At 43.8% G+C, this 19399-nt stretch overlaps 1 protein-coding gene across 1 annotated transcript in view; it reads right to left on the bottom strand.

The window, feature by feature from the left end:
- Positions 1 to 19399, bottom strand: part of MOGAT1 (monoacylglycerol O-acyltransferase 1) — a 37187-nt gene that overhangs the window by 15516 nt on the left and 2272 nt on the right. The window contains exons 2-4 of the mRNA XM_038585873.1: positions 5679 to 5857; positions 5047 to 5251; positions 745 to 919 (exon numbers count right to left, since the gene is read on the bottom strand). Coding sequence (XP_038441801.1) covers positions 745 to 919; positions 5047 to 5251; positions 5679 to 5857 — 559 coding nt within the window. The remainder of the gene's footprint in view (positions 1 to 744; positions 920 to 5046; positions 5252 to 5678; positions 5858 to 19399) is intronic.

The following is a 19399-nucleotide window of genomic DNA, read 5'->3' as shown; positions in this document are numbered from 1 at the left end:
GCCCCAGGAGGCTTCTTTTCTACCTATCGTTGGGGCCATGATTCGTTTGTTCATTGGGCTGGACGTTTATACTCTGTATATATAAAGTTTTGTATTTTTGCTTGTTTTTTAAAAAAGGATTCTATTAACTTATTATTTTAAAGATTTTATTTATTTATTCATGAGAGAGAAGGGGGGGAGCAGAGACACAGGCAGAGGGAGAAGCAAGCTCCATGCAAGGAGCCTGATGCAGGACTCGATCCCGGACTCCAGGATCACACCCTGGGCTGAAGGTGGCATTAAACCACTAAGCCACCTGGGCTGTCCGGATCTATTTATTTATTTGAGAGAGAGAGAGAGAGAGAGAGAGAGAGAGAGAGAATGAACATGAATGAGAGGCAGGGAGCAGCCCTGGGAAAGAGAGAAGCAGCCTCCCTGAGGAGCAGGGGACTCATGTGGGGCTCGATCCCAGGACCTGGGATCATGACCGGAGCCGAAGGTATAGGCCCAACTGACTGAGCCACCTGGGCGCCCCGTCCTTGCTTTGCCTTTAAAGGTAAGTTTAACTTCTGGCTCCCACGGGGCTGAACTCCCTCAGTGGGAAGGTTGTACCCATTTTCCATGAACATCCACATCTGCTTTTACCGTAAGGTCAGCTAAGAGGAAGTCTGCTTTAAGGACGAGAAAAATTACCTTATTTGTTGTGTTCATTTAATGATGCCTTAACTTCTCTACCCCAGGTACTGGAAACGAGAAGCGACTTACCCATGGGTCAAAGCCACTTTAACAAATCCTTTCCGCTGGCGGATGAACAGAGTGAATTTTCCAGGATGGGCATCCAGTGATTCTTCTGCACCCCCAAGAACAATGACTGAAATGTTTCCACCTCCCTCCTTGCTCAGCACATAGGACACACTTCTCTTAGAAACTGAGACTGACCCTTAATGAAGAAAACAAAAGGGCTTAAGTATTTAGCGTGTCTTAAAAATGAAAATATTCTTCACCATAATGTTCTATGACGTCAGTGAACATTTAACAAAATTCCCGGCCCTGCTTACATTTGGAACAGCTTCTATTTATAATTTTGTCACAGCCAGATAGATCTTTGGTAACATATTCCATTAATAAGATCTAACATTTCGGCAGGTGATGGGTTAGGTCATTAAAATGTCACTTGTTATTAGATTCACCACTTATTTGGGTGGGCTGTACACTTGCTCAATTCTGTGGACTCTATTCATATTGTATGATAAGTAAAAGGTGCCTTGTGCAGTTGTTCAGTGCACAACCTGCATAGCTGTACATGGTGGCCTTGACCACTACCACCCTGGTGAATCTTGGCTCAGGATCAAAAAGCATATCCTTTCCAAGAGGTTACACTGGATCTTCTGAACACAAAAGGGCCTGTTTTCAGATATCCTATATGGGTTGTTTCCCAAACTTAGATTTATAGTGTAAATGGTGTTTAAAAATTCAGACATTTGACAAATAACCAGATCTTTACATGGTTTCAAAATGTCTAGTCTGATTTTAGTAAATTGTTTATTGAAGACAGTCATATAATTGTTCAGTCTTTGTACCAGGCTTTTTCCCACAGAAAAATAACTTTTAAAAACTCCTTTTCAGACTTTGAACATACTATGTACTCTTGGAGGAAAATACCATGAAGTCTTAAAGGAAAAGAGAAAAAATGAAAGCACAAGCCACTCAATGACCTGTATTTCAGAGATAATTGCTTTTTAAAGTCTTATCATTTTCTTCCATTCTTGGCTTTAACCGTTTTCTTTGAGTCATACAAGAATGCGTCAGACAGGCTTTATTAAGACACAACACACTTCACTTCTCAAAGGAAAACTATATGCTCATTTTACTGTGAGATCCTATTACTGGGGGAATAGAAAATAATTCAGGATTCCGAGTGACCAACCACTTACTAAGGAGGCAGAGGGTGGCGGGGGTGAGGATAGAGAAGCTGAGTCTCAATGGGTTTGAACTTCCCCTGAGTTCAAGGCATCACCATCTGCCCTGCATGTGCTGAGCGGGAGCTGGAGGCATTACTTCCATTGGAAAGAGGGCCTTTGGGGCTATCAGACCCCGGCTCTCCTCTGGCCATGCCTCCGGTCCCTCTCTAGGCTCTGCTGATAGGCCATCCTTAAATGCTGCTCGGTCTTAGGGCTCTAAGAACTGCATATGTTCATTCCTCTAAAATCTCTATGTTGAAACCCTCATCCCCCGTAGGATGGTATTAAGAAATAGGGCCTTTAGGAAGTAATGGGGTCATGAGAACATAGCCCCCCAAATGGGATCTGTGTTCTTATAAAAAGAGGGAGGGAGGTAGGGTGCTGTCTCTCCGTCATGTGAGGATGTAACAGGATGGCTGCCCTTCAGCCAGAGAGGGTCTCGAACTGGACCCTGGATCTGCCAGGGCCTTGATCTTGGATATCCCGTCGCCCAGTCTACAGTTCTGCGTTACAGCAGGCCGAACTAAGACAGGCTCCTTCTTGGTCCGTGATCCTTCTAATGCTATCTACACACGTGGACTCAACTAACACTTAGGTGTGCCGAGCTCTCCTAAATCTATCTCCTGGGATGTCTTCCTCCCATACTTCCTTTTTTTAAAAAATTAAAAAAAATTTTTAGTTTTTAAAAAGATTTTATTTATTCATGAGAGTCACAGGGAGAAGCAGAGACACAGGCAGAGGGAGGAGCAGGCTCCCTGTAGGGAGCCGGATGCGGGACTCGATCCCAGGACCCTGGATCATGACCCAAGCCAAAGGCAGACGCTCAACCACCGAGCCCCCCAGGCGCCCCTCCACACTTCCCATACTTCCAAGGTCATTTCTACCTTGGTAACTCAAAGACACCTCAAACTCCATGTTCCTAAACCCGGTGCCCTGCACTTTCTCCATGTCATTCTCGCAACATCACCTCTCGGAGAAACCGGGACCATCACCTATCTTGTCATCCAGGTCGGAAGTGCAGCTCCTTCCCTATAGACGCCCCCCCCTTGCGGCAACCACGTCAACCCATCACTCGTTCCTTGGTTCAACACACTCACTGAGCACCTGCTACAGGCCGGACGCCTTGTCAGGTGTGATGACGTGACACAGACAGCTGCCACCCTCCCGAGGACGCATCCAGCACGAGGCTCGTCACATCTACCAGCTGTTGCTCACACCGGCCCCTCCGGGCCGTGCTTGGCTGTGGGGCCCGAGCTCTGCTCCCTGCCGACCCCCGAGGCACGCGGCACGCCCTGGTGGACCCCGACGAGGACGGAGTCACCGAAACGGACCAAGAGGAACGGTCGTGACTTACAAGGGGCAGAGATCTCTTGGGTAAGAGCGAAGCAGGCGCTGCTCGCAAGGGACCTCTGCGACTCCGCTGGCTCCTTGCCACACGGGCTCGGCACACGCGGGGCTCTCGGGCCGTGGCGACAGCCGAGCCGGGCAGGGGTCGGAGGGCCGCCGTGGCCCAGGCTGTCCTAGCAGCCTGGCTCCGGGGAAATAAAGGAGGACTCCGCACACGCTGAGATAAGGACCTCCCTAAAGCTCTACCAGCCACAAGGCTGCACGTTTTCATTTAGCTCTTCGGGTATCTCAAGTATGGCAAAAAGGAGACGACGGCACGCTGTCACAGGCCAGAGGGAACGGGCACGTTTCATCTCAAATGGCAGGGACTGTGGGGGCCCCAAACGGAGGCAGACTCTTAAGGCTGATTATATGCATGTGACATGGCCACGGGGAGGGGGTACCCACATACCCACATCTCTTGGGCCATAAATTGGCCACACCTGCTCTCCGGTTACCACTACCCCCAGATCATCTGTGGCTTGGAATCCGCAAACAGGATACTGTAGATAGATTTCTGTGCTTTTTTGAAATTAAAAAAACTTCCCCTTTAATTTTTTTTTTCCTTTTATAAAAATAACCGAATCAAGGACCACAAACCACGGAAGGGAATTTTTTTTTTTGGCGCGTATGGTAGTTTGGAGGTTCGGTGCACCCTCTAGAGGCCAGATGCAGTGACGGCCAGGCTGGACAGAGAGCCCAGGGCCATACACGGGTGAAGGTCCATCCACAGAACCCAGCCAGGGATCCCGGTCTGCCGGGGCTTAGTGATTTCCTATCAGGTGTGTTATGACAACAGAGGCTTGAGAAATAGAAAGAAACAGAAAACCTGGAAGACCCTGGAAAATTCTATCTCTGAATATGCCACTGAAATATCTCTGAATTTGCCATCCTGAAATTACAAATTTTCCAAAAGAGGCTATCAACTTTTCTTTATACTCTGGAAATGCGAGGCCATGATAATTAACACGCGCAATGACCATACACATAAAGCGGTCTGTAAGGTATTGCAGGTCACGTTGGGTCAGGAAGGTGGTCAGGTTGGAAAACCAAATAAATCTGAACCCCTCAAATTGAAATGAGAGCCCTTAACTCAAGCTTAGCCTCTGGGGACACTCAGAGTGTCTTCTTAGCATCCCAGCTAAATTTTATTCCTGGAATTGGTAGAGTCCTGGTTTCATTAATCAAGAGTCTTCCACTAGTTCAGAGAGGGCAGAGTAGAATGAACTCATTTCTGAGCCAAGTTATAGTTAATCTGGGAAGAAAAAGACAGGTTAAGTTTGCTTAGTTTATACACAGCCATTGCTTCAAGGCATGTGGAGGACATTTCCCACCTCTGAGGCTCATAAACACATGCAAAGTGCCTCTCCAAAGGTGTAATCTCTCGCTTGTTTGACCCAGGATCCTTTTTTTTCCCCACATCTGGATGCACAAAATGCATTCATCAATTTATATGCTTTCATTGAATTAACATCTACTGGACATTCGTGGAGTCCAGGCACTATGCTAGACACCTGGGGTGGAAAAGAAAGACACAGTCTATGTCCTCCTGGAGCTTCCAGTCCAGCGGGGGAGCCTAGAATCATCTGAGCAACATATGAGGCAACAGACAGGGCTGCAGACACAGGGTTTGACAAAGGAACCTGTGTTTGGGAGGGAACACCCTGCGTAGTCCTGCCGCCCGACAACACTGTAGGAACAGTGACCTGCCTTCACTTACCGCTAGTCATCAGATATTCTCGAAAGAGAGGACACCGGAACCAAAATGGGAGCACGTGAAGATACGCAGTGAAGCCAGGAAACAGCTCCTCGAAGTCTGAATGATTCGTACAAAAATTTCCAAAGGCTCCAGCAACAAGCACTCCGTGGGGGTGAAACCCAAATATATAGTTGTGACTTGGATCCAAATCCCAAGTTTTGATGAGCTACAGTATATAATGAGTTAAAAAAAAAAAAAAAAAAAAAACACAGTCCCAGATTAGTTTCCAGTAAGAAACAAAGCAAAACAAAACAATCTCATGATTAGTTTTTATGTCAAAAGGAAACGGGAAATACAACTTGTGTTGTTCTCTGGGTTAGAGCTGTTTCCAAATTTACAAACTGTTTCCTGAGCCCAGAGACTTGAGAAATTAATAGAAATAAATAGAAAACCTGGAAGACCTTGGAAAGTTCTCTCTCTCCACAAAGCCTTCGAAATGGTGTCAATTTAGCTTAGGTCCCATTTAGTCACTTGGGCCAAAGAAAAAGGTTTTCTCCCTCTGGAAGGAGAAAAGCCTGACCTATCTGTGATGAAAACAAATTTCCATTCTTCTCCCCGCTCCAAATAATACTACAGAAAACAAATGTACTCACGTGAATTGGAAAATAGTCCTTAAAATACCTCCAAACGGTCCAGCTTCTGACCCAGTTGGATCTCCTGCCTCCCTGCTCTGGGGTCCGCCAGTCAAGGCAAAGCCATGTCAGATAAGGGACGTAGAGGAACCAATAGTTGTGCACGATCAGTACCACGATGATTCCGATGCACACCTGCGCTGTAGGAACCGGGAAGACCTCAGGGGTCAGGTCAGTTAGCATCTACTCACTGGACTATATAATCAGGGGTCCACGGCAGGGGGACTTAATTCACAAAGTGTGTTAAACTGAGCCTCAGTTCGAGGGAGGTAATACAACAAGACAGCAATGATATCAGGTCATTTAACATTTATTGGATATTTACTACATGCCAAGTATTGGACTGTGTGCTCTGCTGAAATAGTTTCATCTAATCCTTATGCAGCTGCAGTATCAATGGAGCAGCCACAGTCCTTTCCAAAGAATTAAAAATGGCAGAGAGAGGTTGAATGAATTGCCCAAGCCCCAGGGAAAGGAAGTGGTTGTTCTAAATCCACAGTCCACTCTCCAAGCCCATGGTCTACACCACCTCCCTGACATAATTTTTGGAGGAATCATTGCTGAACAAGGAACGCAAAGGAGTCTCTGCTACAAGTATTCACCTTGCTGGGCAGCCGTTAATTGTGTGCCCACAATGAGGGAACATTCTTTTTTTTCTCCCCCAAAGATTTTATTTATTTATTCTGAGAGACACACAGAGAGAGGCAAAGACACAGGCAGAGGGAGAAGCAGGGTCCCTGCAGGGAACCCAGTGTGGGACCCGATCCCAGGACCCTGGGGTCACACCCTGAGCCGAAGGCAGATGCTCAATAACTGAGCGACCCAGGTGCCCCCAGAGGGAACATTCTAGCAACAAACCTCTGTTTTCGGGAACTCTATTGCCAGAGACAGAAATAGCATAGGAGGAACTCTTTTTTTTTTTAAGATTTTATTTATTTATTCATGAGAGACAGAGAGACAGAGGCAGACACAGGCAGAGGGAGAAGCAGAGCTCCATGCACGGAGCCCGATGTGGGACTTGATCCCAGGTCTCCAGGATCAGGCCCTGGGCTGAAGGCGGCACTAAACCGCTGAGCCACCTGGGCTGCCCCAGGAGGAACTCTTTATATCATAGCTCATCTATCACGACTTGCAACATTTCATTATGACAAAGCAAAACCCAAATTGTTTATGCACCTACTGACATAACCTCAAATACATGAAGCAAGAATTGACAAAACCTGCCCTGGGTAGTCGTCACAAGAATGTTTGCCTCAAGGTACTGCATGCAGTAAGCCAAGCTAGACATTTTCCTCTTATGTCTGTGCTATGAGAGACTGAAAAGTACTTCTAGAAAGAAAGATACGAGGAGCCAGGGTGGCTTAGTCAGTGAAGCGTCTGACTCTTAATTTCGGCTCAGGTCATGATGTCAGGATCCTGAGATTGAACCCCAGGTCTCTGGCTCCACACTCAGCCAGGAGCCTGCTCAACATCCTCTCCCTCTCCCCCACCCACCCCCACTTGCATGCTGTCTCTTAAATAAATAAATAAATCTTTGAAAAAGAGAGAGAGGGACGCCGTGGTGGCTCAGCGGTTGAGCATCTGCCTTTGGCTCAGGGTGTGATCCCAGGATCCGGGATCGAGTCCCATATCGGGCTCCCCGTAGGGAACCTACTTCTCCCTCTGCCTGTGTCTCTCATGAATATATAAATCTTTAAAAAAAAAAAAAAAGAGGGAGAGAGAATTATATTAATGAGAGAGAAAGGGGAGCATAAAGTCATAAAGCTTGGCACACAGCATGCTCTCAATAAATGCCACCTGCTACTGTAAAGAGTATCCTTGGCTCTTCCTCCTCTGTTACATGCTGTAGTCTTGGTTTTGGAGCTGACTTCCGTCCCCCAAACTCCTGCCTACTGCCTGTCAACTGTGTGACAGAGAGTTTTGTTCCAAACCATCATGGTACCTGATTAACAGCACCCTGACCTATTGCAGTTTGGGAAATTTATTTTTATTTTTTTATTTTTTTGCCAAAAATAACCCCACATATATTTCTGGAGACACAGAAATCAATAAAGAGCCCAGTATCGGTTTAACCTAAATACAGAGTGGACCCCCATGAGAGGACCGGGCTGCTCTGCCTAAGGTAGGCCAAGGTTCGTGAACTTTGGCCGCGTGCTAGGTTAAGGGAGGATGCGCCCTCTCCCCTCCCCGGTGTCCTGTTGCATTCTGGAACAGCCGGCGAAGTTTCCACGGCCCCAGAAGCACAGCCGAACGCAGTGTCCTCTGCCCTCATTCCTACCAGGATCATTTCATTTTGCTTCACCTGCTTCCCTCGGCCCAGGGCCCAGGGCTGAGAATTTGCCACTGTTGGTTAATGTTCCCTTAATTTTACTAAAATGTGTAAAAAAAAAAAAAAAATGCATAAGAAACTCAGAAAGGTCTCATCACCCCGGGCTCTACGCTATATCAGGGGAGGCTTGATGGAGGAGGGACCGAAGGGGACAGTTCCTGGCGGCGACCGCCTCCCTCGAGCAGCGTCTATTTCTCTCCCCACAACCCTCACGGCGCACAGTCCTGTTCCCATTCCGCAGATGTGGAAACTGAGGCTCAGCGATTTTTTTTTTTTAAGGATCCAAAGGGCTTGAACCTGGATCTGCTGAATTCTTAAACCCATACGCTTTTTTTTTTTTTTTTTCAAACAAAACCAAACTAGTCTTAGCTCATGGCAACAGCACCATAAACTAACAAGTCGTTATCACAAGCGCAGCAGCAGGCTTGGAGGCATAAAAAAAAAAAAAAAAATCAGGCAAACGAGAGGTTTCTGTTTTCCTCACTATGATAGAGAAACTGAGACCAAAAGCATACGAACTTAATTTGAACCAAGAAGAGGCAAGAGCAGATCCAGAAACAGAGTCCGCCGGCTGCCGGGTCAGCGCTCCCCTGAACCCAACCCCACACGCACTACTTGAACGCGTGTCTCTTCAGCCACTAAACGTGCCACCCGGATGGCGGTTAAGCCGAGGATCCGGAGTCGGACTGCTCGTGCTGGAGCCTGCCACGACCAGCTGCCCGGCCTGCGGCGGGTTCTTTTACTCCTTGAACCTTAATCCCTGCACCTGTGACCTGAGCCCAGCACATCACCTGCCTCCAGGACTGCAGGGAAATAGAGACGCCATGGGCCTGGCCCGCAGCAAGCACCTGACCAACGGGCGCCAGCATTATAGCAACTGTGTTCACCTTTACACCATTACACCTGCAGAGAGTGCAAAAAGTAAAAGCAGGTAAAATATCACCCACCTTCTTGTCACTCAACAAAAAATGTATCGTTAAAATTTTCCTTGCGGTCTTTTTTTTTTTTTCCTATGAACAGGTTGTTTCCTTAACATGGTTGATCACATTTTGAAAAAAATTTTCCATATTGCAGGGACACCTTGGTGGCTCAGTGGTTGAGCATCTGCCTTTGGCTCAGGTCATGACCCTGGGGTCCCAGGATCGAGTCCCTAATGGGCTCCCCACAGGGAGCCTGGTTCTGTCTCTGCCTCTCTCTGTGTGTCTCTCATGAATAAATACATAAAATCTTAAAAAAAATTTTTCTGGGGCAGCCCCAGTGGCGCAGGGGTTTAGTGCCGTCTGCAGCCCAGAGTGTGATACTGGAGACCTGGGATCGAATCCCACGTCAGGCTCCCTGCGTGGAGCCTGCTTCTCCCTCTGCCTGTGTCTCTGCCTCTCTCTGTGGGTCTCTCGTGAATAAATAAAATCTTTTAAAAAAAATTTCCATATTGTATCTCTCGTGATGACCTCACACTGTTTCATATCATAAATCTGGTATTAAAACCTCTTCATAAATGGTATTTTTTGATGGCTGATGGACATTCCATTGACTGGGAATACCAATTCAACCATTCTTTTCTTTTTGAAAACATGGGCTTCTAGCAAATTTTCTCTCTAAACATAATCTCGCCTAACATTTCCCCACATTTCAATTTATTTCTAGTGGACAGTCAGTCAGTAAAACCCTGGAACACCAAGCATCAACACCTGTCACTTGATACACTTTGATCCTTCGCAGTCCAAAGGAGCTGTTCTAATTTTAACTCCCACTCCACACATTGCATACATTCTTTAATATTCCGTATCATGAGCTGCACCAAAATAGCTTTTGAAATCCCATGATCCTAAGTCGGATGGAAAGAAGAAAACACCAAAAAAACCAGGTGACCAGATCATCTCTCTTTTCTATTCTTAGGTCATTAAGCAATCCCAGGTAACACGACTCTCCTGAATTGGAGGTCAAAAAGATACAAAAGTCTACTCCAGCACAATGTGGAGTTTTCAAAACTGAGGTTGATACCTTCGAAAATGGCCCTGATCCACCAACCAGGCTGCATGGAAGGCTTGACATTTCAGTTGCTTCAACTGAGGCTAATGTTGAATGGAAAGCCCCTCGCCAGCCTCTATCTTTCAGCCTCCATTATAACCTCACACCCGTACATTCTACTTCCTCTACATCATCAGGAAGCTGCTTCCCCCTCAGTTTTTATTGAGGTGAAACTCCCATAAATTAACAATTTTCAAGAAATCAATCTGGTGACACTTAATACATTCACAATGCTGTACAACTACCACATGTACCTGGTTGCAAATACTCAGATCACTCAACAATATAACCCTGAACCCGTCAGGCAGTTATTCCAATTCCCTTCTTTTATGCCCCAGCGACCACCAACGTAATTATGCATTATGTTTCTATGGATTTACCTGCTCTAGGTATTTCATAGAAACGGAATGATCCAATATGTAAGCTTGTGTAGACTTTCACTTAACATCAGGTTTTTGAGGCTCATCCATCTTGAAGTATGTATCAGTACGCACCTATCGTACGAATATGTATTCGTTCTCCTTTAGGGCTGAATGATGTCCCCCTGTATGGGCCATATGACGATTCGTTTACCCATTCATCTGTTCAACAGTCATCGTTCAACATTTGGGCGGTTCCTACCTTCTGGCTCCTGTGAATAATGCCGCATGCCCCACCTGCCTCAACAGTACTAAACGTCAGAAATGAGGCTCGGCCAAAATGCAGGGCATTGTCGTTAAATGTAACATCACCAATAAAGGGACAAAATGACATGATGCCTCTTGATATGACCTAACGGGAAATACGCCTCTTCACCTTTGTGATCTTTTTGCAAAAATGGTCAACCTGACTCGAATCATGACAACAATTAGGCAAGTCCAGACTCTGGGACATTCTATAAGATAATCAGCTGGGGCTCTTCAGAAAAATACCGGTGTTACAAGAGATTAAAAAACAAAAGGTGGGACACCTGGGTCGCTCCATCTGTTAAGCATCTGCCTTCAACTCCGGTCCTGATCCCAGGATGCTGGGATCGAGCCTGTGTCCTGTCGGGCTCCCTGCTCAGTGGGGAGTCTGCTTGTCCCCCTTGCTCATTCTCTCAAATAAAATCTTAAAAATAAATAAATAAATAAATAAATACCCAAAGGTGTAGGAGCTGGTCTAGCTTTAAAGGAAAATTTGAAGACCGTCAAGGAAATCTGAATATGAACCATATATTAAATAAGATTATTTTTTTTATTTTTATTTTTTTTAAATAAGATTATTATATCACTGACAAACTTCTTTTTTTTTTTTTTTTTCCACTGACAAACTTCTTGGGTACGATATCTGGATTGTGATTATGTAGAAAATCCTTTTCAGGACGCCTGGCTGGCTCAGCAGTTCAGCGCCTGCCTTTGACTCAGGGCGTGATCCTGAGGCCTGGGATCGAGTCCCCCATCAGGCCCCTGCGGAGAGCCTGAGTCTCTGCCTCTCTCTGTTCTCTCTTGAATGAATAAATAAAAAATCTTTTTAAAAAAGGAAAAAAAAAATCCTTGTTTTCAAGAGGCGCATTCTATAGTATTTAGCATGAAGTACCATGATGTTTACAGCTTAATTTCTCACTTCCAAATGGTTCAACAGCAGCAATAACAAAGTGTGTGTGGAGAGGGACAGAACCTGACAGGTGGCAAATGTAGAAAAACTCTAAGAGCTGGTGAATCCAGGTTTAAAAAAATGCTTACTGAACTATTCTTTCAGTTCTTCTGGAGGTTTGAAACTTTCCATAATTAAAAGATGGGAGGAAATGCATGAACCACACATGTAAGTGATCACAGCAAGTGAAGCGCCGCTGCGTGGCTGGGACCGCGTGGGAGCCTCACGGAGCCTGCACCACAGCCCGAAACAGTCTTGACTTTCAAACTCTCACGTGCAGACGGGATGATGGATTCAACACTCACTTCTGGCTTCAAAGCTGCCTGGGGGTTTCCCCAGCTTTATAGAAAAGAAGGGTTCTAGCACAACCAGGGATGAAGATTATATTCTTTCCATGAACTGAAGGCTTCTGGCAAGGAGTCATGGCAGGCTCTACACTTTGGGGCGGGGGAAGGCCCCTCGGGGCTCAGGTGGTGGCCACGAGCCGCCTCTGCTGCAGGCACTACCGCTCTGCCCCTGCGGCTCCCACCCATTCTGACCCGGGGCACGCACCTGGATGCCGACAATCAGTGCAAGGGCGCTGAGCCAGAAAGTACGCGTGCAAGGGCACCGTATGGTGTCTAAGCCGGCGCAGATGCTCGTCAGTGTCGGCAGAATTTGAAAAGTCGATGAATCCTTAATAACGTGTTTTGCCTTATAGGCACTTCTTCAAAGACCTGATGTAGATAAATTGGTTAAGTCCCTATAAGTTCTAGGCTTAACTATCGGTTTTTCAAAATTTAAGACAGTGATATTTATACCATGGAAAAATAATTGGTTAAAGAAACTTAGATAATTCACAGAAAGCTTCTAGAATAGTGATGGTAGGGCAGCCCCGGTGGTGCAGCGGTTTGGTGCCACCTGCAGCCCAGGGTGTGATCCTGGAGACCCGGGATCGAGTCCCACGTCGGGCTCCCTGCATGGAGCCTGCTTCTCCCTCTGCCTGTGTCTCTATGAATAAATAAATAAAATCTTAAAAATAAATAAATAAATAAATAGATAGATAGATAGATAGATAGAATAGTGACGGTATATGGGAAACTCTCAATAAATGTTATTAGCCCTGACTGCCTGAGACCTTCAAAAACACCAATGGTGGGGCACCTGGGTGGCCCAGTGGTTGAGCATCAGCCTTCAGCTCAGGTTGTGACCTGAAATTGAGTCCCGCATCGGGGCCCTGCATGGAGCCTGCCTGTGTCTCTGCCTGTGTCTCTGCCTCCCTCTGTGAGCCTCTCATGAATAAATAAATAAAATCTTAAAAAACAAAAACACCAATGGCACACACTTGGAAAAAAAAAAAAAACAAAACGTTATTTGTTTTATTCTCCAGTATGTAGATAACTTCAGTAAAAATTAATTAATTTTTAAAAAGATTTTATTTATTTATTCACAAGAGATACAGAGAGAGAGAGGCAGAGACACAGGCAGAGGGAGAAGCAGGCTCCACGCAGGGAGCCCAACGTGGGACTCAATATCGGGTCTCGAGGATCACGCCCTGGGCTGAAGACAGCGCTAAACCGCTGAGCCACCTGGGCTTCCCATTAAAAAATAATTTTAAAAAAATAAACAGGAGGGGAAAATATGCCAAAATATTAATAATAATTACTTCTGAATGGGAATATGGAATTTTCCTAGGGTCTTTAAAAGCTCTTCTACACTTTTCAATTTTTCTAATAATTAGTCCAAATTATCTTATACTCAAAAGATTACTTTTTAAAAAAGAAATGGCTCCACTAGAAAGAAAAAACTGTAGAACAAATCTACTTATGTAAGAATATTTTCATCTTGAACATGATTCTATTAAATTTCCATGAGCAAACAGCATCAGAAAAATATTGCAAAAGCCACTTAAGTTTTATTTACTTGGATTAAATATTAAGAATTAAATATTTAAATAATTACATAATTGAAAACATGTAATTCGTATGTGTATCCTTCCCACTTGTATCCAAGAGGTTGTTTTTTTTTTTTCCAAGAGGTTTTCACTTTTCCTCTATGAAAAATTGTTCCTATACATATTTTGTTGTTGTTGTTGTTCTTATACATATTTTAACCATGTAACGGGATGGAGGAAGAAAATGGAACTCAAGAGTTTAGCACATCACACTCTTTTCTTACCTGTTCCTGAGGCATTATATTTCAAAACACAATCAGGGCCATCTGTCGATTATAAGAATGTATGGGTAACATTCTTCTGATTTTTAAAATTCCTGCTTGAAGGGAACTTACCTCCCAGAGTTTCTTAGGATGGCGCTAAAAGAGAAACCTCAGACCTCTCTGCAGAATGGTGCAGCTCAGTATTCCTCACATGTGGGTCTGTTCCACACGCTTTTTAAAAAGTTTTAGGGAGACAGAACTACATTTTTCTTGTTTAAAAGCAAATCCATTACTGGACCTACTTCTTCACCTAATGAATGCAAATAAATTAACAGGATCCTGCTGAAACTAGTTCCATGCTCTTGCTATTTCTGAAATGTTTACAATCTGAAAAAAGCACAACTACTTTGAATAGCTACAAACTGAAAACTATAATAAAAGAGACAACTAGGGATCCCTGGGTGGCGCAGCGGTTTGGCGCCTGCCTTTGGCCCAGGGCGCGATCCTGGAGATCCGGGATCGAATCCCACGTCGGGCTCCCTGCATGGAGCCTGCTTTCCCTCTGCCTGTGTCTCTGCCTCTCTCTTTCTCTCTGTGTGACTATCATAAATAAATAAAAAAATAAAAAAATTAAAAAAAAAAGACAACTAAATACAACATGTGGGTTCCTTTGCTATAAAGGACATTTGTGGGGCAGTTACTGAAATGTGAATAGGGTCTATGTACGAATTAGACTGTTAAACAGTATCACTGTTATTTTTCTCATTTGGATACTTATACTGTGGTTATGTAAGAGAGTACCCTTGGTTTTAGGAAATATAAAGTACTTAACGATAAAGAGAAACCATGTCTGTGGCTTATCCTTAAAGAGTTAAAAAAATAATAATTGTGAGTGTTTGTGGAGAGAGAGGCAAGGAGAAAGAAAAGAAAACATGGTAAAATGTTAACATTTGGGGAATTTGATGAAGGAATATTAGGGTTTTTGTAATTTTCCAGAATTTTAATTTTCTACAATGAGTATTTCTGAAATTATTTCAAAATAAAGTTTAAGAAAATGTAATGGCCCTGAGACCTGCAGAATCAAAGTCTCTGGGGGAATTTGCATTTCAACAAAAATCCCCAAGTGATTCTTAAATATGCTCTGCTATAAATAAAATCACACAGCGAAGACTCAGTATTTTTGAGATCTCAATTCTCTCCAAATTAATCTATAGGCTAATCTCAATCAAAAATCAATCCCAATGAAAATCGCAGATTTTCTCGTGTGTGGACATTGACAAGTTGATTCTAAAGTGCAAATGGAAAGATAAAGAATCTATAGGATAATCGAAATAGCTCTGGAAAAAAAAAAAGCGTCAAGGTTTGAGGGCTAACGAGAACTGATTCCACAAGTTATGATAAATCTACAGTAATCACATCAGCATTGTACTGCCATCAAGATAGGCAGACAGATGAATGGAACAGAGAGTCCAGAAATAAACCCACCTACGTATGCATAACTAACTTTTGTCAAAGACACAAGGGCGTGACAGCAGAGAAGGAACATATTTTGTTTGTTTGTTTTTTAACATATAGAGCTGGAACAACTGGATTATATATATGCAAAAAAATGCACTTAGGCCTTGTAGCATATGTAAAAATTAACTCCAAATGAACCACAAACCTATATATAAAACCTAAAACTATAAAACACGTAGAAGAAAATATAAAAAAAATCTTTCTGATTTGGATGAAGCAAAAATTCCTAGATAAAACACCAAAACTATCATCCACAAAAAAAATATGGGTAAATTGAACTCCATCAAAATTAAAAACTTCTGTTCTTCTAATGACACTGTTTATACAATGAAAGGAGAATCCCTAGAGTGGAAGAAAATTCTACACAAAGTATATACCTGATAAAAGACTCGGATCCAGAAGAACACAGCCAAATCTCTAAACCCAATAGACAAGCAACTCAATTAAAAATGGACAAAAGATTTAAACAGGCACTTCCAAAGATAAGATATACAGATAGCAAATAAGCCTAAGATGCTCATCATCATTAGCCATTAGGGAAATGCAAACTAAAACCACGATGAAACATTACTGCGTGCTTATTCACAAAGTTTTTAATAAATGGCTATATCAAGTGATGGCTAGGATCTGGAAGAGTGGTACCTTCATGTGCTGCTGGTGGGAATATAAATAGACAACTACTTGGGAAGAAAGTCTGGCACTTTCTTAAAAAGTTAAACCTGGGGTGTCTGGGGGACTCAGTGGTTGAGCATCTGCCTCTGGCTCAGGGTGTGATCCTGGGATCGAGTCCTGCATCGGGCTCCCTGCTCAGAGGGGAGCTTGCACCTCCCTCTGCCTGTATCTCTGCCTCTCTCTCTCTCTCTCTCTCTGTCTCTCATGAATAAATAAATAAAATCTTCATAAATGAATAAATAAATAGGAAACCTAGTGATCTTTGCCACAACCTGGTATAGGTAGAAGATAGTCAATAAATGTTGGCTCCCTCTTTTGTAGCTTCCCACTTTTCAGCTAGCAGGCTGGTGGCACACAAGCTAGTATATACCATTTCAGTTCTTGAATATTAAGATTGGATGACAGCTGATCTAGAAATCCCACTTCTGGGTATTTATCCAAAGGAAATAAAATCACTATCTCAAAAAGACATCTGCACCCCCTGTGTTCACTGCAGCATTGCCTACTGTGGCCAAGCCACGGAAACAACTTAAGTGTCCATAGATTAAGAAAATGTGATTTTCTATAATAAATAATAATAATAATAATAATAATTATATATATATATATATAATAAAGTCATTAAAAAAAAAAGGAAATCCTGACATTTGTGATACCACTGGAGAGACTTTGAGGATGTTTTGCTAAGTGGAATAGATGAGACCGAGAACACTGTATGATATCACTTGTGTGTGAAATGTTAAAAAGACAACAAAAAAACTTATCCATAGTGGTGTCTGGTTGGCTTAGTTGGTGAAGCATCAGACTTGGCTTCAGCTCAGGGCATGATCTCAGGGTGGTGAGGTCAAGCCCCACATCAGGCTCCCCTCCCCCTCCCTCTGTAAAAACACAAACACAGAAACAAACTAATTCATAAATACAGAGAACAGAGAGGTGGTTGCCTAAAGCAGGGGGCAGAGGGGTGGGCAAAATGGCTGAAGGTGGTCAAAAGGTACCAACTCCCATTTATAAAATAAATAAGTCCTGGGGGTGTAACACACAGCATGGTCACTACAGGAGACAATACTGTATTGTATTTGAAAGCTAAGAGAGTGAGTCTTAATAGCTCTTATTACAAGGAAAAATATAACTATGTGTGGTGATAGACTTAACTTATTGTGGCCATCATTTCATAATACACACACGTATCAAATCCCTATGTCATCCACCTGAAACGAATACAATGTTATAATGCTGGATGACAGGTATTTAACATTTATCTCAAGGAAAGAGTGTTTGGTTTCATGACTAAATGAAACATTTTGGGATTTCAAAAATGTATTTCAATGTCTAAGAGCTTAAAGTCATTTCCTGGAAAGAAAATGCATGCCAAGGTTCTGATTTAGAGATCTTAAAATAACGTCGTTAATAAAAACTCTTGTCACCATTGGAAGTAGCTACTACATCGACTTCTTCCTCTGAAATTGATAATTAAATGGAAGTAAGTAAGTTCTTATCCTACCTTCCCAGTAAGAATTGAATTGTAGGGTATAGTCAAATGGCCCTAGATGATTTGGGGGGGGGGGGTTATTCTTTGCATAAATTCTAGCTAGTATGTGAAGAATGAAGGATAGGATGAATTTTGGAGTCCCAATAGCGAGGATCACTGATGGAGACTCAAACCACAAGGTGAAAGGGCAACAGTCAATGGAGAATTTGTTTGCACATGCCAGTTACCAGCCCTCAGATCACTTCCTGCCTGCACCCTGATTACTCTTAGACGCTATTAATGGGACAACTAGACATGATGTACATCCTGACATAATGTGACATGAAGCACATGGCAGGGTGTGGGAAGAGACCTTGCCACAAAGGTCTTCCCCTAAATCTAATCAAGCCTCAGATCTAACTTCCACTATAGAAGACAAACAGGAGGTTGAGGCACAGGTTAACACAACAAAGAAACAATCAGGGAAAACCCTGAAGGGGAGAGACATCTTGCAGGACAACCTGGTTTCCCTAGTGCTTTACTGACAAGAAAACAAACCAGGAACATAGTTCCAAACCAAAAGACAGGTAAAAACCAAATGCAACACAAAGGGTCTTGCTTGGAACCTGGTTCAAATAAATCACCAGGGGATCCCTGGGTGGCGCAGCGGTTTGGCGCCTGCCTTTGGCCCAGGTCGCGATCCTGGAGACCCGGGATCGAATCCCATGTCGGGCTCCAGGTGCATGGAGCTTGCTTCTCCCTCTGCCTATGTCTCTGCCTCTCTCTCTCTCTCTGTGACTATCATAAATAAATAAAAAATTAAAAAAAAAAAACAAATAAATCACCAATAAAAGTATATTTTTGACATACTGTAGGAAATGTGAACTTAGCTCAAGTGATTTTAAGTGATTATACTACACGTGTAATATGATTACATAAAAAATAGCCAATTTTACATGCGCCTACTAAAGTACTTGGGATTAAAATATAAGGAGTTGTTTTAAGATAGTTCTGCAAAAACCACAGCTGAAACTAATATGGCAAATTGTTAAAATAACTATAAACCCAGGTAACGGGCATGGGACACTTCATACACTTCTCTCTGCTTTTTGTATGCTTGAAAGTTTTTTATCAAATATTTAATTAATTAATTTATTTGAGAGTGAGTGAGAAAAGAGCATCAGCAGGGGGAGGGACAGAGAGAGAGGGAGAAGCAGATTCCCAGCTGGGCAGGACGCCCCCCATGGGGCTGATCCCAGGACCCCAAGGTCATGACCTGAGATGAAGGCAGACACTTCACTGACTGAGCCACCCAGGCGCCCCCGTGTGTTTGAAAGTTTCCAAAAATACAATGACCAAAATATATAGTACAAAATAACATGCTCCTGGTAACACAAATATCAGATTCATGCAATAAAAGCACTTAAATGATCTGCAAGCCACTCCAGTCGGACCCAAATTAAGAATGATTAGTTATAAACCTAAGTCACCAGTTCATTCACGTTTGACATCTGTGGCTTCACCACCTTAGAGCCCTGTGACCTTGAGCAACTCGCTCCACCTCGAGCGTCCTCGCTTGTAAAAGGTCTACAGGGGTAGCGCCCACCTTACAGGTGGCTGTGAGGGTCCCTTGGTCAATACAGCGAGACACACACGGGGTAGAGAGCTTCCCTCCGGTAGAGGATGGTAATGACAAGCCACGATGAAGGCCATGAGAGAAAGGACAGTGGGCCACCAGAGTTGTGACTGATCAGCGAGGAAGACAGTCTCCGAGTCCAAGCCATTCAAGTAGGTGGCACAGTGGTGAAAGCAGGGACCCCGGGTGCAACACTTGGGTTTGCATCCGGCTCCTCCCCCTCCCACTAGCCCTGTGACCTCCAACAGCCCATGTCGCCCGTCGGTCCCCTCATCTGTCCG

Source organism: Canis lupus, chromosome 37 (genome assembly GCF_011100685.1).
Source record: "Canis lupus familiaris isolate Mischka breed German Shepherd chromosome 37, alternate assembly UU_Cfam_GSD_1.0, whole genome shotgun sequence".
NCBI lineage: Eukaryota > Metazoa > Chordata > Mammalia > Carnivora > Canidae > Canis > Canis lupus.
The sequence above is the reverse complement of the archived record's forward strand: the minus strand, read 5'-3'. Positions and strand labels throughout refer to the sequence as shown.